This window comes from Talpa europaea (genome assembly GCF_964194135.1).
Source record: "Talpa europaea genome assembly, chromosome: 5".
In the NCBI taxonomy this organism is placed as follows: domain Eukaryota; kingdom Metazoa; phylum Chordata; class Mammalia; order Eulipotyphla; family Talpidae; genus Talpa; species Talpa europaea.
In genome coordinates, this window is record NC_140071.1 from 33,294,352 (window position 1) to 33,311,997 (window position 17,646).

The 17,646-nt window shown below is 36.2% G+C and overlaps 1 protein-coding gene across 1 annotated transcript in view; it reads left to right on the top strand.

Annotated features, from left to right (window-relative positions):
* ELL2 (elongation factor for RNA polymerase II 2) overlaps nucleotides 1-17,646 on the top strand; it is a gene marked incomplete at both ends in the record, with an annotated part of 82,934 nt that overhangs the window by 29,411 nt on the left and 35,877 nt on the right. The window contains 2 exons of the mRNA XM_084232922.1: nucleotides 10,519-10,640; nucleotides 14,145-14,308. Of these exons, the coding sequence (XP_084089048.1) occupies nucleotides 10,519-10,640; nucleotides 14,145-14,308 (286 nt within the window). The remainder of the gene's footprint in view (nucleotides 1-10,518; nucleotides 10,641-14,144; nucleotides 14,309-17,646) is intronic.

Below are 17,646 nucleotides of genomic sequence, written 5' to 3' on the forward strand. Positions count from 1 at the left end.
CACATATCATGAACATTTTCCCATGTCGTTAAATAGTAAAAATGACTCTTAAATAGTTACCTAACATTTTATTTTATAGTACACTGGCATTCTTTAGCTATTCTCTTGTTTCTCATATAGTTCTATATAACAATAATGGTGTGATAAACATTCTTGTGTATAAATCTTTATTTCCATATCAAATTATATCCTCAGGCTAGATTCCTAGATGTGGAATTTCTAGGTCAGAAGTTGTAAATGCTTTTAAAGTTTTTGATAACTGTCAACAAATTGCCACCCCCACTCCCAGCCCTAGAAAGCTGCTGGTATCTCCACAACCTTTTGAAAGTGCCTTTGCACCAGGTGTTTCCCATGGCCATTACTGAATGCATGTTTTGTGGGGTGTTTTTTTTTTTTTTTCAAAGCTGATCATTTGTTAATGTTTTAAAGTTTTTTGACAACATACTTTGCTTGATAAGATCTGGTATTACTTTAAGACATCATGAAGATATCATCTACCTCCATCTGATATTGCTAAGAGTGGTTTAAAGGTTTTCATTTCTTTATCTTAATTCATTTCTCCCAATATAGGAGGGAGTTTTAATTTTATTAATTCATGAATTTTCTTTGAAATAATTCCTGTATTTCTGTAACTTTTTTTTTAACATATTTTGCTATCTTGTGGTCCTAATAATTTGGTGGTTTTGAGCTTCCACCCTCATCTTTAGATGCCTGTCTTCCTTAAAAGAATATTATGAACTTATCATAAAGCCTTGTGATACAGATATCTTTTTCATGGGCAATGCAATGAGCTACCTGCAATGGATAAAATTTTATCTCATCTACTTTCATTGTCATAGTCATCCTGTGGTATGTGGTTCTGCCATCTAGCAGAACTAAATAACTATCTACAATCAATCTGAATTCTGTGATAAGAATTATTTAAATATTGTAATTACCTGATCCATATATAAAAGCTTTGCCTTTAATATGAAGGAACAGGTGTGATGGATTTGCCAACAACCTAAACATATGTGGTTCTTAAAAAGGAATAATTTTTTGTCCTGTATTTTTAGTCATAAATCAATTGATCTTAGCGACTTGACAGGCCCTCTTATTTACATCAGATCTCCTAAGTCTCCTAGATATCAGAACTGCAGTTTCTAATTTAGCTCTTCATGTACTGTGCATATCAAAAGCTTTATACATATATATATATATCAAGAATAGTTGTATTCCTTTTGTAGGCTTAAGGGAAATTAACAAATGAAAACTGCATCAAAATAAATTTAATGGACTCTACCCTCAAGAATTTATTTTCAGAACACATGTTTGGAAAGCGATCAAAAACACTGTGAAACTACTGCTCTGTTCATTTTTAGACCTACCTATAGCTTTGACACAAGGGAAAAAAACCTGCAAACTGCATTTATGAAGATTGAATGTTTTAGTCACAAAGTTGTCATTCTCATGAGAGTCCTTAATTCTATTTTCTTTGTTTCTTTGTTGTGCTGTAGCTAGTATCTGGAGCTCTCTGGGGACTCTGAAGAAGGCATATTTTTTTATGGATAAGGCACTTGGGAAGCAGTGTTTGCTACCCTTTTTGAGTAGCAGCAGGCATCTATAATTTTTTAGCTTTCTATGGATACCTGTTGTGACTGTTTCGTTCTTATATCTTATCTTGCTGTACTTTTGAGTTTGGAACAATTGAAAGTATTGCCGATCTTTTTGGTTGGTTGTTTTTCCAGATAGCTTTTTTTTTTTTTTTTTGCTTCTATTTAAGCTACACTTAAGCTTTGACCCTGAAGGTTTCTAACACCTTGTTTTTATAAATACTGAGTGTTCTTAATAAGTAGAGTCAACTTTTAATTATCCACTGGACAGTTATTATGAGTGCTTACAATTTGAAAAATTTTATAAACCAAAACATCATACTGGGGAAGGCATGTGAATAAAACAGGCCAGAATCAGATTGGGAGTCCCCTAGTGTCATCTTTATGAGAGTAGACATTTGGGGGCACATATTATAATGCATGGCTTATCTATTTAAACTTTACAATAATCACATGAGCGAAGTAATATCATTATCCACATTTTATTGATGAGAAAACTGCAAATTAATGGGACACATGCCCCAGGTAACACAGGTGGATGGCGTCTACCATCTAATATACTAGATGTGGTCTGTTTGCTTTTTCTTAAGATTTATTTTATTTTATTTATGCACATAAGGTATAGGCCAGAGGTGCTGGGGTAGGGGGTTGAGAAGATTCATCAGAGTGTGGAGCAGAACAGGCAGATCTACTAAAATACACTGCCGAGGGGAACAGGGGGCAAGACAGAAGAGGTCTGCTAAGCCATGTGCAGTAGCTCCCTGGCCAGGGATCAAACTCACTCTGCAGTGACTGGGGATAGCTTGATAGCCCTGAGACTTTAACCCCTGCACCACCAGTGAGGCTCTGATATGTTTGCTTTGCTCCCATTTTATCTGTGTGTAAAAGAGAGTTCTCACTTTTTTCTTCTTGAGCCATTGAAAGAAACCCAAATTAGAACTAGAAATATGAAGGGATCAATGTTAAAGAAAGCATTTACAAGGAGAGAGGACAAGACAAGACACCATTTTCTGTCTATGATAGCTATCCAATCTGGTACGTGTCTCAAAAATGACACCTGAGAGTTCATATTTTATATACACTTTTTGTGATTGACATTGAAGATGTGACTAGAACTAGAATGTAATAAAATGATATCCCCAACTACTATATATCTTGTTAGTTTCTTTTTCCTTAGCATAGAGCTGTGGCTTTGTGCCTTTGGTCCCCAGAGCCTGGGGATTCTATGATGTTGCTATAGTGGCTGCTTCAGCCATCCCATTCCTCATCACCCCTTTCCTCAACCAAAGCCATTCTAACCTATGTGTAGTACTTTGGTGGGTTTCTCTGTAGATTTACTTCATAAAAGTGTTCTGTAGTCATTGAAAACAGTTTAAAAGCTGTTAGTGTTGAAAAACAGAGAATTGAGAATTGAATATATTTCCAAATTAATATGGAGATAGTCTTTGGGCTTAAATATTGTTTATGTTATTGAACTTACAAGTTTTCATGGTGACATTGATCAGGCTGGGGTAAAAACCATGCGTTTTGCAAAGTCTGGGGCCAGGGCTGCTTTTAGCAACTTATGCTAATTTTGAGGATTCACATCTGTCCAGTACAAGTCTCTCCCCTAGATTTACACAACTGTTGCTGACTGCCATGCATGACTTCTGTTCTCCCCTACGGTTTGCCAGCAGTTCTTCCTGGCATAATGCAAAAAAAAAAAAAAAAAAAAAAAAAGAGCAGGGAGAGAGGGAAAGAAGATTGGCAGTGAATTAGAAGCTGGCATTCATATTTAAGATTTTTTGTTTTCCTTTTAGAATCAGATTTGGGCTTTATTTCTGAGAAATCATTTTTAAACAAAATTCTGCCTCTTATTTGATGAAGCAATTATAAATTCAGAATTATTTAGTGTGGTCTCCCTCGGTCCTTTAAAATGCAGAGTGGTTTTAAAGACACTGGATCATGTTTTCTAGTGGAATTTGACAAGGTCTGTATTCTGCAAGTATTTTAATAAAGATGAAAATACTTTTTTTAAAAGAAAAATGTATAAAATAAGTTTAAGTCCCACAAACCCAGGAAGCCACTTGGTCTAGAGTTTGGGGCTAAACATAGCCCAAGAGAGGTCAGAAACTTTCTCATCCTGACATTCAATACCACAAAGCAGGCAGCTATGTGGGATTTTTTTTTTTCTCCTTTCATTCCGTTATTTATTTTTGTCTGCTCTAGGGAGTCCTGGTTTTCCAAAGATTATTAAGTGATCTATTTTAGTTCCATTTCTAACTTTTTAGTATCCCTGGCATAAGACTTCTTCTGAGTTATTGAATGTAGTTCCAAGTTTCTTCAGATGAATAAAACAAATATTTATTAAGTTGCTGCTATGTTCCAGATAGGTATGAAAGTAAGACCATGGTCCATACCCCCAAAGAACTCACAGTCTGGTGGGACAGATGGATGAACAAGTACTTAGCATGCAGTATAGTGAAGGTAGCAGTGGAGGTGAGCCCAAGAGACTGTGAGGACCCAGGCAAGGGCTTCTAAAGGTGAGCTCCTGAGATGAGTCTTAAAATAAAGCAGAAGTTAGCATAAGATAAGAAGTGGGACATAGTGTAGTATGTCGTGGTGCCTAGCAGCACATTATTGCTGATGGAACATCAAACCTAAGGCAGAGAGTGAAGCCCAGGTCTATGTGACAGAAACCTTACATGACCTGTTAAGGAGCTTAGACTAATAAGTAATGGGGAAGCATGAAAAAAAATGATGACACTCAGGACAGATATGATCAGATTAGCACTTTATAAATCTCATTTTGGTAGCTGTGTGATTAGAAAATGGGGTCAAGAATGGGCAAAAGCAGAGGCCAAAAACAAGTTGTCCAAGCAAAATATGACAACTGAACCAAAGCTGAGGGTGCAGATAAGGACATATATTTAAGACATAATTTAGGAAATAAAGTCAGTAGATCTGGTGACTATCTGGATGTTGAGGGATTCGGGTAGTGTGAGGGAGAGAGGAGTCAAGGTTTACTCCCCAGGATGCCAAAACCTCAATTATTTGATGACTAGTGGTTTATTAACTGGGAGATAAATAATGTGAGTAACTGGGAGATAATAATGTGAGAAACTGGGCAAATTTAGAGATACCATGATAGTTCTTTCCTATATAAGCATTGATAATATAAAATATACTTAAATTTTGGAAAATGCTGGTTAATAAAATGAAAATGAAAAGCACTTTTGTAAGAGTTACAGAATTCAACGGGAGGTTTTAGTTATTGCTACCAAAAAAGTATGGCCGTGACTACATTTTGAACACACACTTCCCTGATTCTGTCTATGGACTCTCTCATTTTTTTTTCAAACACTACTTTGGCGATTTTGCATTCATTTTTAAATTCAAGATTTTTGTTCCTTCATGCTGCATAGTCTGTGTATATTTATCCTGTTACAGTATTTCTACTCTCTGCTATTTGCATCTTTCCCTTGCCATTAACTGTCATCCATATTCCCCCCACCCCCAACATTTTCCTGGAAATACCCAGCTGCTAATCAACTATACCCAGCCACCTGGTTTCTTCTAAATAATTTTTAGCCATTGAAGCAGCAAAATGAGTCAGTGTTTTAGTTGGTGAAACCAGTATTGATCAATGCTGTTTTAGTATACTTAACTAGTACGGATTCAGCTACATTAAACACTTGGCCTCATACCAGAGAGATAGAGAGACTATATGCAAGATGCTATACACACACATATCTATGTATGTGTATATATACACACACATATACTCAGACAGGTTTACTTTTCTAGGGGAGACCATCTAGGAGATGTCATTCTTTATTTCTTTCATTCCTCTCATTCAATATGTCTGGGAATCCTGCTGTCTCTACCTGCAACACATAATCCGAGGTCCATCTGGTTCTTCCCAAAGGCCCCAGTCACCAGCATCTTGCTATTGGATTTCCAGCCCCATGTGCCTCAATGACAGGGGACTTTGTTGCTTTTATTCTCTAATGTTTCGCAGAAACCCAGAACAGTGCTAGGCAGGGTAGGGACCAAGTTAATACTTGTGGAATAAATGAATTAAATGAGCGAATCAGTAGATCAGTCTCATAGGACACACCAACAATTAGAGGCTAGTTTCATATTAAGAGAAATTGTATTTAAGAGAGTCAAAAATCATTCAAGGTATTTTTTCTGTTCAAGTTTTATATCAATTTGGGTGTATTGACTTTTAAAAATGAGCGCGTCCATGGATGTTATTGTTTACTTGTAACCAATTAAAATTAGTTTTGAAATATTGACATTAATGATCTTCTCCCCTCAAATGGCCATAAATTTAAAGCAACATATAAGGGATGGGAGTACAGTTCTTATTATTTCTAATAAGACTATCTCCCATCGAAGTGGCAGAACCAAATCACAAACCTCAATATTTGGCCTACTCTACCCTTTCATCAAGAACCTAAGAAACTCTAATACTGGATCTAAGGGAACGATATGAAGAATAATAGGGAAAATTGTTCCTACTTTACTTTTTTTTTTCCTTAATATACATCTAGCTAAAAAGGAAGAATGTAAAGAAAGAGACTTATTTTGTTCTGCGTTATTCATGTTAATTGCTCTATGACCTGCCAATATTTCTCCTTGTACTAGATAAATTTGGCATTTTTACTGCTCTCCTCAGTAAAGTATCTATCACATGGAAATTGCAGAGATTTCTAGTATGTGTGGGATCCTCGTCACCCCCTGCCAGTCCCTGGCAGTAGGAATAGTTACTCATACTGGTTTCTCTAATACTTAACTTTTTCTATTGCCGATGAAAGATAACCATCCATCACCTGCTCCTCTATACCCACCCATCCAACCATTGGTTTCCACATCTGGGCTGACATAATGCCCATCATGTTAGGCTTAGAGTCATAACTGGAGCTCTAATTTAAAAAATAGGACTTGTGGCTTTCAGGTTCAGGTTTCTATTTTCTGTTCCGATTCTAGATTATTTATTCTGCCCCTCATGTTTGGAACCTGAATAGTACATGCAAATACATGTACTAGCTAACCTGAATTTTTGAGATTGTTGGGAAATCACAGAATCATTTAAAAATCTGGACATGATTTGAGAGTAATAGAATTCTAACAGTTAATTGATTGCAGCAGTTTTTAATCTAAGCTAAGATAAATAATAAAATGATAGATATAATAATCAGTCAGGATTGTGAGACAGGTTGGCCTCCTAAGATACTACAGGAATGAAGTAGGGGAGTTCTGAGGTCCTACAACTTAGGAACAACTATTAAGTATGAATGGACATGTAGCAAATCAAGTTGTCTTGTTTAACTTGGAATTTCCCAAATTTATTTGAGGACAGGCCCCCTTTGTCATATAAGGAGACTTCATGCTTTGGAAATACTGGTGGAAATAGAGCAGACACTTAAGTTCTAGTCCTGGTTCAGGCATTAACATTTTCATTTGCCCAGCAGACATGTGTGGAATAACTCCTCTGTGGCTAGTAGAGATGCTGAGGATTTATTCAGGAAACAAACGTCCGCTTTCAAGGCTTATATTCTGGCTAGGGGAGAAACACAATACATATAATCTATAAAATGAAGAAACCCAATTGGATAATCTCAAATGCTTTGTCACCACTGTGGTTCTGCTTTAAGAACCAAGAATTGTCCTATCAAACTGTGGGATTGCTGCATCATGAGCATCTCAATGAGCGTTTTTTATCACCTATTGTAAGGCAGTAAAGGGTGGATATTACTACACATAGAATTACTCAAAGGAAAGCTTCTATAAGTTTAAATAATTTGTTAATACCCAGAATTTCAACACAAAACATTTAAGTAGGAAAAAAAAAAAACAAAACTTGCTGGTTCTCTCTTTCATCTTGTCTGTACCTTAATCTAATACTGCATGGAAAGTATCAGGCTTAAAAAAGGAAATCTCTGGATAAAGGTATCAATGACTTTCAGCAGGCCCTTAGAGAAATTTGTAGCAGTGAGAGAATTGTGCTTCTGCCCTATATCCTTATGTAAATAGAGGTCTGTGATTTGATGTTGAAATGACCTTTCAGACAGTATTTCATTGCCTCATGCCTGAACTTGCATCTTAGAATAATTAGAAGCTTTGACTTCACATATTGGTCTGTCCAAGATGTTAATTATAAATGTATGACTGTTTCCTGAAACTTTTCTAAGTAGTTTGGGAGGACGGTTGTGGATTGTGGTCCTCAGCCTTTGGAAATCAGATTCTCATTTTTGGATTGAAAATTAAAATCTGCTTTTCCAATTGTCCAGAACATGGTATAGTATATTTACATTCTCCATCATGAATAAGAAACTGTGTAGAATCGTAATCTTTAATACTTAAAAAAAAAATCACTTGATTCTTACGGCACTTAGGTGAAAGGTTCAAGTAGACTATAGGTTTCTAAATATAAAGGTTTTCCCACTGACCTGGAGGAAAAATACTGACTAACATAAAGAAGTTCCTGTCACATAAAGGGATGCTCTTCCAAGATTGTTTCTAAATCAGACCTAAGAATTTCTTTTTCCATGGCGATTAGCCCAGTCCCCAGAGCTGACCCGACACTCACCAGTAATAGTCATTTCATTTTCACCTCCCCTTCCTCCTATCCCATAAATGAAAGGGCGGCTTATAAGAAAATGCATTGTAATAGTTCCAATTTCACTGGAATAGGCTCCTATATATCAGAGAGAGGAGCGATATCCACAAGATCCTCTGCAAGTTAGATCTCTGAAATGACTCTAGATGGGACAAGGTCTCAGATCCCCTTTTAACCTTTAATAACCCTATGGACCTGGTTCACTCTGAGGTCCCCATAGTTTAGTTCTAAAGCCTCCCACTCCCTTCTTACCACACCTGTCCTAATATCCTACACAACCTACTCTTTTCATTGAGTCTCTGCTTTACTTACGGTCCACAGGGCTAAACTGTTATGCAGACTTAAAACTATAGACATTAAGTGCTCCTTTGTGCATCCATTTCATTCTTCAGAGTATATTCAGATATTGATAGCAGTATCAACTTTGTATCTAAAATATCTAAACCATTTCTAGCAAATGAGAGGATATAACTAAATCTGTAGATTACATAAATTTAAGCTTTTGGAATTTTGAAAACTATAAAGATTGCTTGTTTGGTGACATTTTGCACTCAGGTCTTTTACAGGAATAGCTTGATATTAGGTCAGATATTTTTGTGTCTCTTCAAGACCTTTTTTAAAATTGCTATCTAGAGTAGGCATTCCAAAAGAAGTACATTTTTATCCTGCTCATTAAGTGTTTGCTGACTTTATGATGTTGAGAAATTGTAAAAATTCCAATTTGAGGTAGGTATTTACTCTTCACTTTCTACAACTAAACATACTTTAAATAAGGTTCTTATGCACTTCCTTGCTTTTCAGTGTCTTCTGATTGGACATTATAAAGCAGGAATTAAGGTTTTTAAATCCATTAATGGCTTCTTTCATTTGAATTAAAGTGGAACTTTTATTTCTTTAAAAATAGTATTTTCCTCTTCACTTCATTAACTTCCGGAAGTCAGTTGAAGTAAGAATTACTTTTCTAAGGAACTGACTACCTCTTCTTCTAAGCCATAGTTTCTCAGCTTCCTCCCTACTGACATTTTAGACTGGATAATGCTTTGTTGTGGGGTGGTTCTGTGTATTGTAGGGTGTTGGCCATTATCTCTGGCCTCCAATAGAAGCCAGTAGCAGCCTCTAAGACCACATGTCCCCCAGGGGGCAAAATTGGCCCTCATTGAGAACTGCTGTTCTAATCTACTCTTAGTGTATGCTTCAAACACTTCAGCAGGCACATAGCATGTGTTGTATATGCTTTTTAAACTGTTTCTTTTTAATCTGATTCTTTAATCTTTGATTCATGATAATATTTTTTAAATGCTGTAGCATTATTTTTCCTATTCAAGGGACAGTTAAAGAGCAAGAGTTCCTAGAGCATTCTATGCTTACCATCAGGCTTGACCCTAAAGCTTTGAGGAGTCAGCCCAGTAATAAATTCATATGAGATATTTTTGCTGTTGAGTTTTTCAAATGTATACATGACTCTAAATTGTGTGTCTGTTTTTAAAAAGAAAGATAAATTCTCACCATGAAAAGTGTCAATATTACTTAAGAAAGATCAGTTTAAAGAATGAAAAAGGAAACCTCTACATTTAAATAATACAAAAGTCTGTTCAGAACTTTGCTGAAGTACTCTGCTTAATAGATGTCAGAGCTTAACAGGCAGTAATTAACTTAAAATTTTTCATCAAAAGAATACTAAGCATTTATAGATTTGAGTACAGGTTCTAGTGACCCTTTTCTGTAAACATGAGAATAGGTAAGGGAATCATAGGGCAGGTAGAAACACCTTTGCTGCATTTCTTGTAGAATGTAAGTTATGGCATTGACCTTACGCTACTAGTTACTCCTCAAAAATATTACTCAGAGAAGCAGAAATTAAAGTGAAATGTGCATAAATAAGAGAGGAAAACATTGGGAAATGGATGCAGACCATTTAAATAATGTAGAAGCTATTCAGCAGGTGGTCATGTCAGCCAAAGACAGAAGCTATGTAGCTCAAAAGAGGAGAAGCTTTTTAGCAAGTGCTTAACTAATTCGACTGTGTCTGCCATGTAAACTGTAATCACTTGCCACTTTGAAATAATGAGGGTCCCTCTTATAAATTAATTTCTAAGCAGAAGTGACTATAACACCTAAGGGCAGAAAATGGAAATAAGAATGTGGTGAGTTAAAGATAGGACTTGCCAGATTCTTTCAACACTTTGATAATTTAAATGTTACAAAGATATATTAAGAGGATATAAATGAATGTCACATGAAAGACAATAAATAGGTCATCAGAACATTCTATGATGAATTTATAATATGAGGTATTTCTCTCTTTTTACCTCCTGTTAGCTTGTCAAAATCCCCAAAAATGATCCCTCCAAAGAAGTGCATACCTTTAACTTCTATTTGTCAAATGTGGGTAAAGACAACCCTCAAGGCAGTTTTGACTGCATCCAGCAAACATTCTCTAGGTAAGTACATTTCAGGTTATGTTAAAGGGAAAATAATTCTTTAATTTAGTTTTCTTATTTAGTAATGTTTTATTTAAGAGGGTATTTTAAAATTAAAAAAATGCATTGTAGTCATTCCATAAATATTTATTGAGTCGAATAGCAGAGCTCATTTATTTATTTGAGAACTATTTTTAACACCTATGGTGCACTACAAATTAATATTTGCTATTGCTAATGTGGGCTATAATCACAAAATTGTAAGATTCTTGCACTAAAGGGACAATCAAGGTGTGGTTTTGTTTTGTTTTGTTTTTTGACCTATAAACTTTTTTTTTAAATTAAAGACGAGTTTGGAGACTTGAAAGTTTTATTTACTGCATTTAAATAATATAATGTAGAGTACTTAAGGCTGACACTCAGAGTGAAGGAGGAAAAATATATCTCACATATCCCCTTCTTTCATGTGTAAGCCTTGTTTTAAGGTTAATTTTTAAAAATATTTACTCTTAGCAGAATGGCAACTAGAAATTAATCCTAGTAAAGCAGTCACTTCTGATTTTTATTCCCTAAAGAAGAAAAAGGAGGGAGAAGGACAAGAATACAAACCCACACCCAGGGTACCATGGAACCCTTATCTGCTGAGGTCGTCTACAAACAATAAGCTGTTTGTCTCACTGTTCTTTGCTGTGGTTGTTTCTGATTAAAGAATGGGCCCCTTGAAGGGGGGGGGGGCATACAGACAGACGACATGGGGTCGGAGAGGCAGTTTGTACAGCTTCTGGGTTAAGCCAAGGCCTGAGAGCCCCCAGCTTCCTAGGAGAATTCTTTATGACAAAGCACCCAAGTTCCTTCCATATCCCTTTTTCTCCTCTGCACAGTATATGAAACTGCATAAGCACTTGCTGTGCATGTGAGGAAAAGGAAAGAAAAGCTGTTTCAAGTGAATATGGAAGGTAGAGACTGAGACCCTTTACTGAAAGAGTTCTAAATTTCCCCTCCTATTTAAGGTGACTGAATAACTTTTTTTTATCTTAGCCATTTTTCCTGATTGTATGTTAATTTTGCTTACTAACTTTGCCCACCCCAACTTACATTTTTGGTATAGTTTATAAATCACATGTTAAAGCGCATATAGACATTTCCACAAGGTCCACTGTGATAGCCACCAGCTCATGAGGTTATTTACATTCAAGTTGATAAAAAGTAAAAGAACAATTCACTTCTTACCGACATGCTATAAGCTCAGTAGCCATATGGCTTGTGGCTGGTATGGTGGATAATACAGATACAGAACATTGTCACACTGCAGAAAGTTCTATTGGACAATATAGAATCACCAAGCATAATGGTCCTTGCACAATTTGACTCATTTCACAGGTGACTTATCCACAGTTACATGGCTAATGAGTTAGTGACTGCTCTGAATGATACTGAGTTCTTCTAGCTCCCAGTCCAGTGTCCTTTATGCACCACAGAGCACAGCAACTTCTAATTGTGGTAGAATCACCTTAATGCTTGTCTATAGAGAATTATTTTTAATAGTGAGAATATTCTGACAGCAGATTGAATTGTGTTCTGTTAGAATTTTATTAGGAACCTTAATCCCCTCTTGAAAGCCAGTCATATCATCAGAGGTAATAAGGTTTCACCGCTACATCATAAACATCCTGTGTGTTTATTTCTACTTTGTTTGTTTGGAGAAGGATTTAAGGTCACTTACAAAACTATACATGATGCAGCAAGCAAAAAGAAACAATTATTGTGAGAAAATTGGGGCAAATGCATTAGTATGATCCAAGGTGCTTTATAAAATTTGTTATGAGTATAAATTGAAATGTGCCACTATAAAAACAAATGCACCCTACTTTTGGTTCTCAGCCCAGCAAGCAAACCTTTTCACAATGTGCCTTCATTTTTTTCTGTGCAGTTGAATTTTTCTTTCCCATGGATCTTATCTCTCCTATAATTGTGCAAGCTCCTCAAGGACAGGAGCTTCCTTATGTCCTTTTTAAATCTTACAGTGCTGACAGTTCAAAATAGATGCTCAATAGATAGGTTTAAAAAAAAAAAAAAACATAGCAGACTCTTTTAACATCTTTCTCTTTAAATCTCCTTGAACTGCACCTTTCTGATATGTAAAGTAGAGGAAATCACAAAGTCAAAATTAAGAATTCCTATATCTCCCCATTCACAGACCCAGTGAAAATAGGTGCATATAACCCTGTATAGTAATTTGGTGCATATAGCCCTGTATAGTAATGGACACACAAGTGCAGCAAATGGTGAGCTAGGCTCTAGGAAAGTTTATGTGCATATGTCAAAATATTGAAACTGTCAAGGTATCTCTTCCCCTTTGCTTAGTCATCTTTCTAGATCAGCTCAGGCATCACTTCCTCTTGGAAGTCTTTGCCTCCCCTGTAAGTCCAGATGAACTCCCTTCCTAGGATGATGTCTGCCTTCCCACTCCCATATTTGTCACAATTTCCATTCTGCTCATCCTTGACACCCTTTAAACAGTGAATTCCTTGAAGGAGGTAGTCTTTGTCATGTCCTGTATACCTCAACACATTGCTGGCATGCAATTCCTGCCCATTAAATTTTTATGAGATGAATGAACTGATTTTTTAAGTAGCATTTGTACTATTAGCAATTTACAAAGTTTTATCAATCCTTATTTTTTTAGCATCCTAACACAACTATTTCTAATTAGTATCAGAACTGTAATGGACTTTTCATTGTTTTTGTATTCTAGTCTATTTTAGGCCATAAGTAATTTCCTTTTCAAATACCAGTATAACTGTTCTCATGATTCCCTAATTTTAGTAGAATATTTTGAAATAGAGTCATTTCCTGAGCTAATATTCATGATTACTTAAGTGACAGTTTCCTTTTAATTATCTCTGCCAAAATCTCTTGTTCAATGTTTGCTGTATACATACATAGTTCGTCTTATACTGAAGTTTTAACAAAGTGGTAGATATAAGTTCAGCAAGATTTTAGGATCTTTGGACTAAAGATAACAACCTAAGCCCTAATGTTTGGCAATATTTTAGACTTAAAATTAATATCTTATTAAAAATCAAAAGCATTGTGGTGGGTTTGTTCCATGTAGTCAGTTCTGAATTATGCATGTTCGGTCCCACTAAAGTAAATAATTAACATTTCTGTTATCAGTGGTAAATAATTAGTAAAAATAATGGACTATTAAAAATAAGTAGAACTACAGCATCCATCAAGACTATCTTCTTTCCAAATGCTGATTTTTTAATTCAAAATTGCACGGATTTGGTCTCTGAGAGTTCATTTCACCTATTCTGTTCAAAAGAAAAAAGCCATGAAGAGGTACTTAAATATTTTAAATAATTTTTACATTAAAAAATTGCCGATGTGAATTTAAATCTAAAAAGGGATTGTAAAGTTAATTTGGGGGCTGCTGATTTTAGGATCATGCAATCTTTGCTTGTTTTCGTTGTGCAAAGAGAAGAGGGCATCGTTCTAACAAGCCACTATCTTACCTGACAGCTCCGGAGCCTCGCAGCTCAACTGCCTGGGATTTATACAAGATAAAATTACAGTGTGTGCAACAAACGACTCATATCAGATGACAAGAGAAAGAATGACCCAGGCAGAAGAGGAATCCCGCAACCGAAGCACAAAAGTTATCAAGCCCGGTGGACCATATGTAGGTTTGTATAGATATCTTTCTCCTTCTTGCTGAATGATGGGAATAAATCAGGATCATTATAGGTAAATACCGGTAATGTTCACTTAAAGAATACAAAGAAATTGGTTTTCAGAGAATTTTGGATAATGTGGGCATAAGCCATTTTTTCTCTTCACACAGCTAATAATTGAACAGATCAAGTTTTACTTCTTTCATAAATTCTGAATCCTCTGTTGGCTGTTTGTTATTATTTTAAAATACTGAGATCTGGTCAAGTTACTTTACTCTGTGAGGTAGTAATTGTGGAACTGTTGTGTTTTCTTTATCACTAGGTGATGTAATTGCAATGAGGGATGGTGTGGTTCTTGTTTTACACTTTTGGGTCAGGTTATTTTTATAGTAAAATTTTTAGTAGAATGTTTGAGTTGCTAACCTCATTGTGGCAGGTTTTGCTTTTATTTTCAAAGAACCTTTGCACAAGTAAGCTTTCTTGCAAAAGTATAAAATGTGCTATAGCAAAGCATTAGAGCGATGCCACTTTGGTACCTCAATTGTGATGTCATTTATGGATCCTCATCCTCATCCATTAATTAAGAGCCTGCCCCACGCCCAGCATCTTTATCATCAACTCATTCAAATACCCATCAGATTGAAGGGAAGTAAGACCAGCCCAGCAAGATGAGTCTCTCTTGTATGAACAGTGACCCTAGCAATTTTAAAGAGTCAATTCACAGTGACTATTAACAGGAGTACAGAGAATTATCAAGAGTGAGGATGAACTCTTCGAGGCCGTGGTCAGTTTAATAACACAAGTGACTGCATAGTAAATGATGAAAGGATGTTAATTTGTAAATGTAGATGCTCACAAAAACAGCCTCTTGATGAACCAGATCCCTTAATTCAACATCTTTCCGTGTTTGGTATAATTCTGCTTCTATGTTTCCCCCATTGCTGACCTGGCTGCAGTATAATCGGCATTCAGAAACTCCACTAGTGTCTTTAATAAGTATTTCTTTGGAACAAAGTCAGGGCTCCTGGGACTTGGTGCTTAGCTTAGATACATTTAGTTTGGTTTAACAACAATTCATGGCTTCCCCAGGTGTCTGTACCCATAGGACCCAGTTCCCTGCCCAATAAGTTACCAGCAGGGAGATTTTTCCCCTTTTCTTTTGTATTGAGTGAGGTAACAACTTTCAATCTCCGTTCTTTTTGCCTTAACGTCATAAGTAATTTAGTTAACTTACTGGGCTCATAAATCTCAGATTGTTTTTAAAATGTACAAGATGTGTGGCACTTAAATTTAAATACAGACAATGAATTTGCTGTTCCTGTTAAGTTAAAAGTGCTTTTTCCCCCCTCTGTCTAGTACTAACATTTTATAAACAGTGAGACAAATTGGTGTGTTTGACAAAGGAATGGAAGACTCAAGTCTTAAAAATGATTTTTCCCTACATTACTCACCAAAAATCCTTCACCTTGATTTATTCTAAAACTGCAAACCAGCAATTGATGTTCTTTTCCATTGAATGATCCTTGGGTCTCCCCTTGTTCATGTGTTCTTGATTGTTTTTATATGTCACAAACAGTTCATTTGTCACTTACACAACAAACTTTCAATTCCCATAGATCCATGGACTGCATACTCCCTAATAGTAGTAGGAATTTTAGAACTTGTAGGGTCTCCTATAGGCACCACAAATAATTTTTGTGTATTTACATACATATTAGGGAATGACCTCATAAAATTTGAGATTATCTAAGTTTAAATCTCAACCAAATTACATCTTCGCCATTCTAAAAAGAGTTGGTCATCCTCTTCTGCACACCTGTACTCTCCCACAGAGCCTGCGGGGATCTCTGCCAGCCCTGCTCAGCCTTGTCCTCTGTGCTGTGCCCCAGCCGCTAACCATCACAGCACAGTGTTCTTCTCTGATCTTAAATCTTGTCATTAACCTCCCTAGCCTTTTATTCTCAAGGTCAGATAACCCCAGCTCCTTTTAACTTTTCTTAATATGACCTGTATCCCAACCCTTTAATTATTTTTATTGCTCTCCTCTGGGCTGCCTCCAATTCTCTACCTCAGAGTTCAAGACTAAACACGCTACTCCTAAGAAAGTCTGATCAATTCTGGATGGGGGAACTAAACACTAGTAACCTGATTGACTTTTTTTTTTTTTTTAATTTTCTTACTCCTCTTTGTTATAGCATGCTTTGATTTTTTATTTTAACTTGATTCACTGCTAGTCCTTTACCATGATTCTTCCTGTCTCGGTATCTCAGTTTGTATCAACCTGCTTTTCCAATATCTCAAAACTCTCTGATTCATTCCATTTTTTAAAATGCTAGTCAGTCATCCTTTGATACTAACCTAACACAGCACTGAGAGCTTGTCATGCACAAGGCCCTCCTGAACACCCTACATGTAGTTATTTGTCTAAATCTCACAGTCACCCTCTGAATTCAGCTCTTTATCCCTCCCCATTTTACATATCAAGTTGTTGGTATCAGCAAATAGCAAGTGATACGGATTTATCCTCATTAACAAGTTGTATTCTTTTTGTTAATACAACACGAGAAACCTCTTTAGTTCACATTGAATAGATCATATAAAATGATATCCAAAGCTCACCTGTGCTAGTTTACAGGTACCTATAGAACAGACTTCTTTTGCCAGAGTCAGCGTGGGTGGTAGACATACATGAAAATGATGGTCCCATTGTGATGTTGTGGCATAATGTCAGGCCAGGCCTCTGACAGTTGAATGAGGGCACAGGCCCAGTAAAAGGACATGAAGACTGTCTTCCTCAGGGTCACCTGACCTCATCACCCAGACATAAGGGCTTCTTCCACTCTTGTGGGCTAAGTACCACCAGAACCTATTTTGCATAGATAGGAACAGGAGAGACTTAAACCTCGAAAACATTATTTCTTCAGTAAGATTTCCACTTCTGGTCTGGTATTTATATCAGTGGTAAGCACTGTTCTATTGTTATAATTATCCCCCTTGGTTAAAAAAGAAACCATTGCTTCCAGTTCATCACTATTTTAAGTTTGCTCACTGACTTGAATTATAAGTTTTTATACAGGCTAGTACTTTTTTAGGCATATAGAAAAACCAGTCAATCTATTTATCTAATTTCTGAGGGTCTGTTTCTGATTTTCCAAACTTCTGGCCCCCATCCTCATTTTTATGGAGTTAGTACATGTTCAAGTGACCTTGGACAAACTATTTAACATCTGTGGACCTTAATTATTTCATGTAAGGAAGGAATGCTTGCATTAGGTAACACTTACGGTCTTTTGTAGTTCTAACATTTTGTGACTGTTGCAGGCAGGTGGGTAGGTAGATAGGTAGGTAGA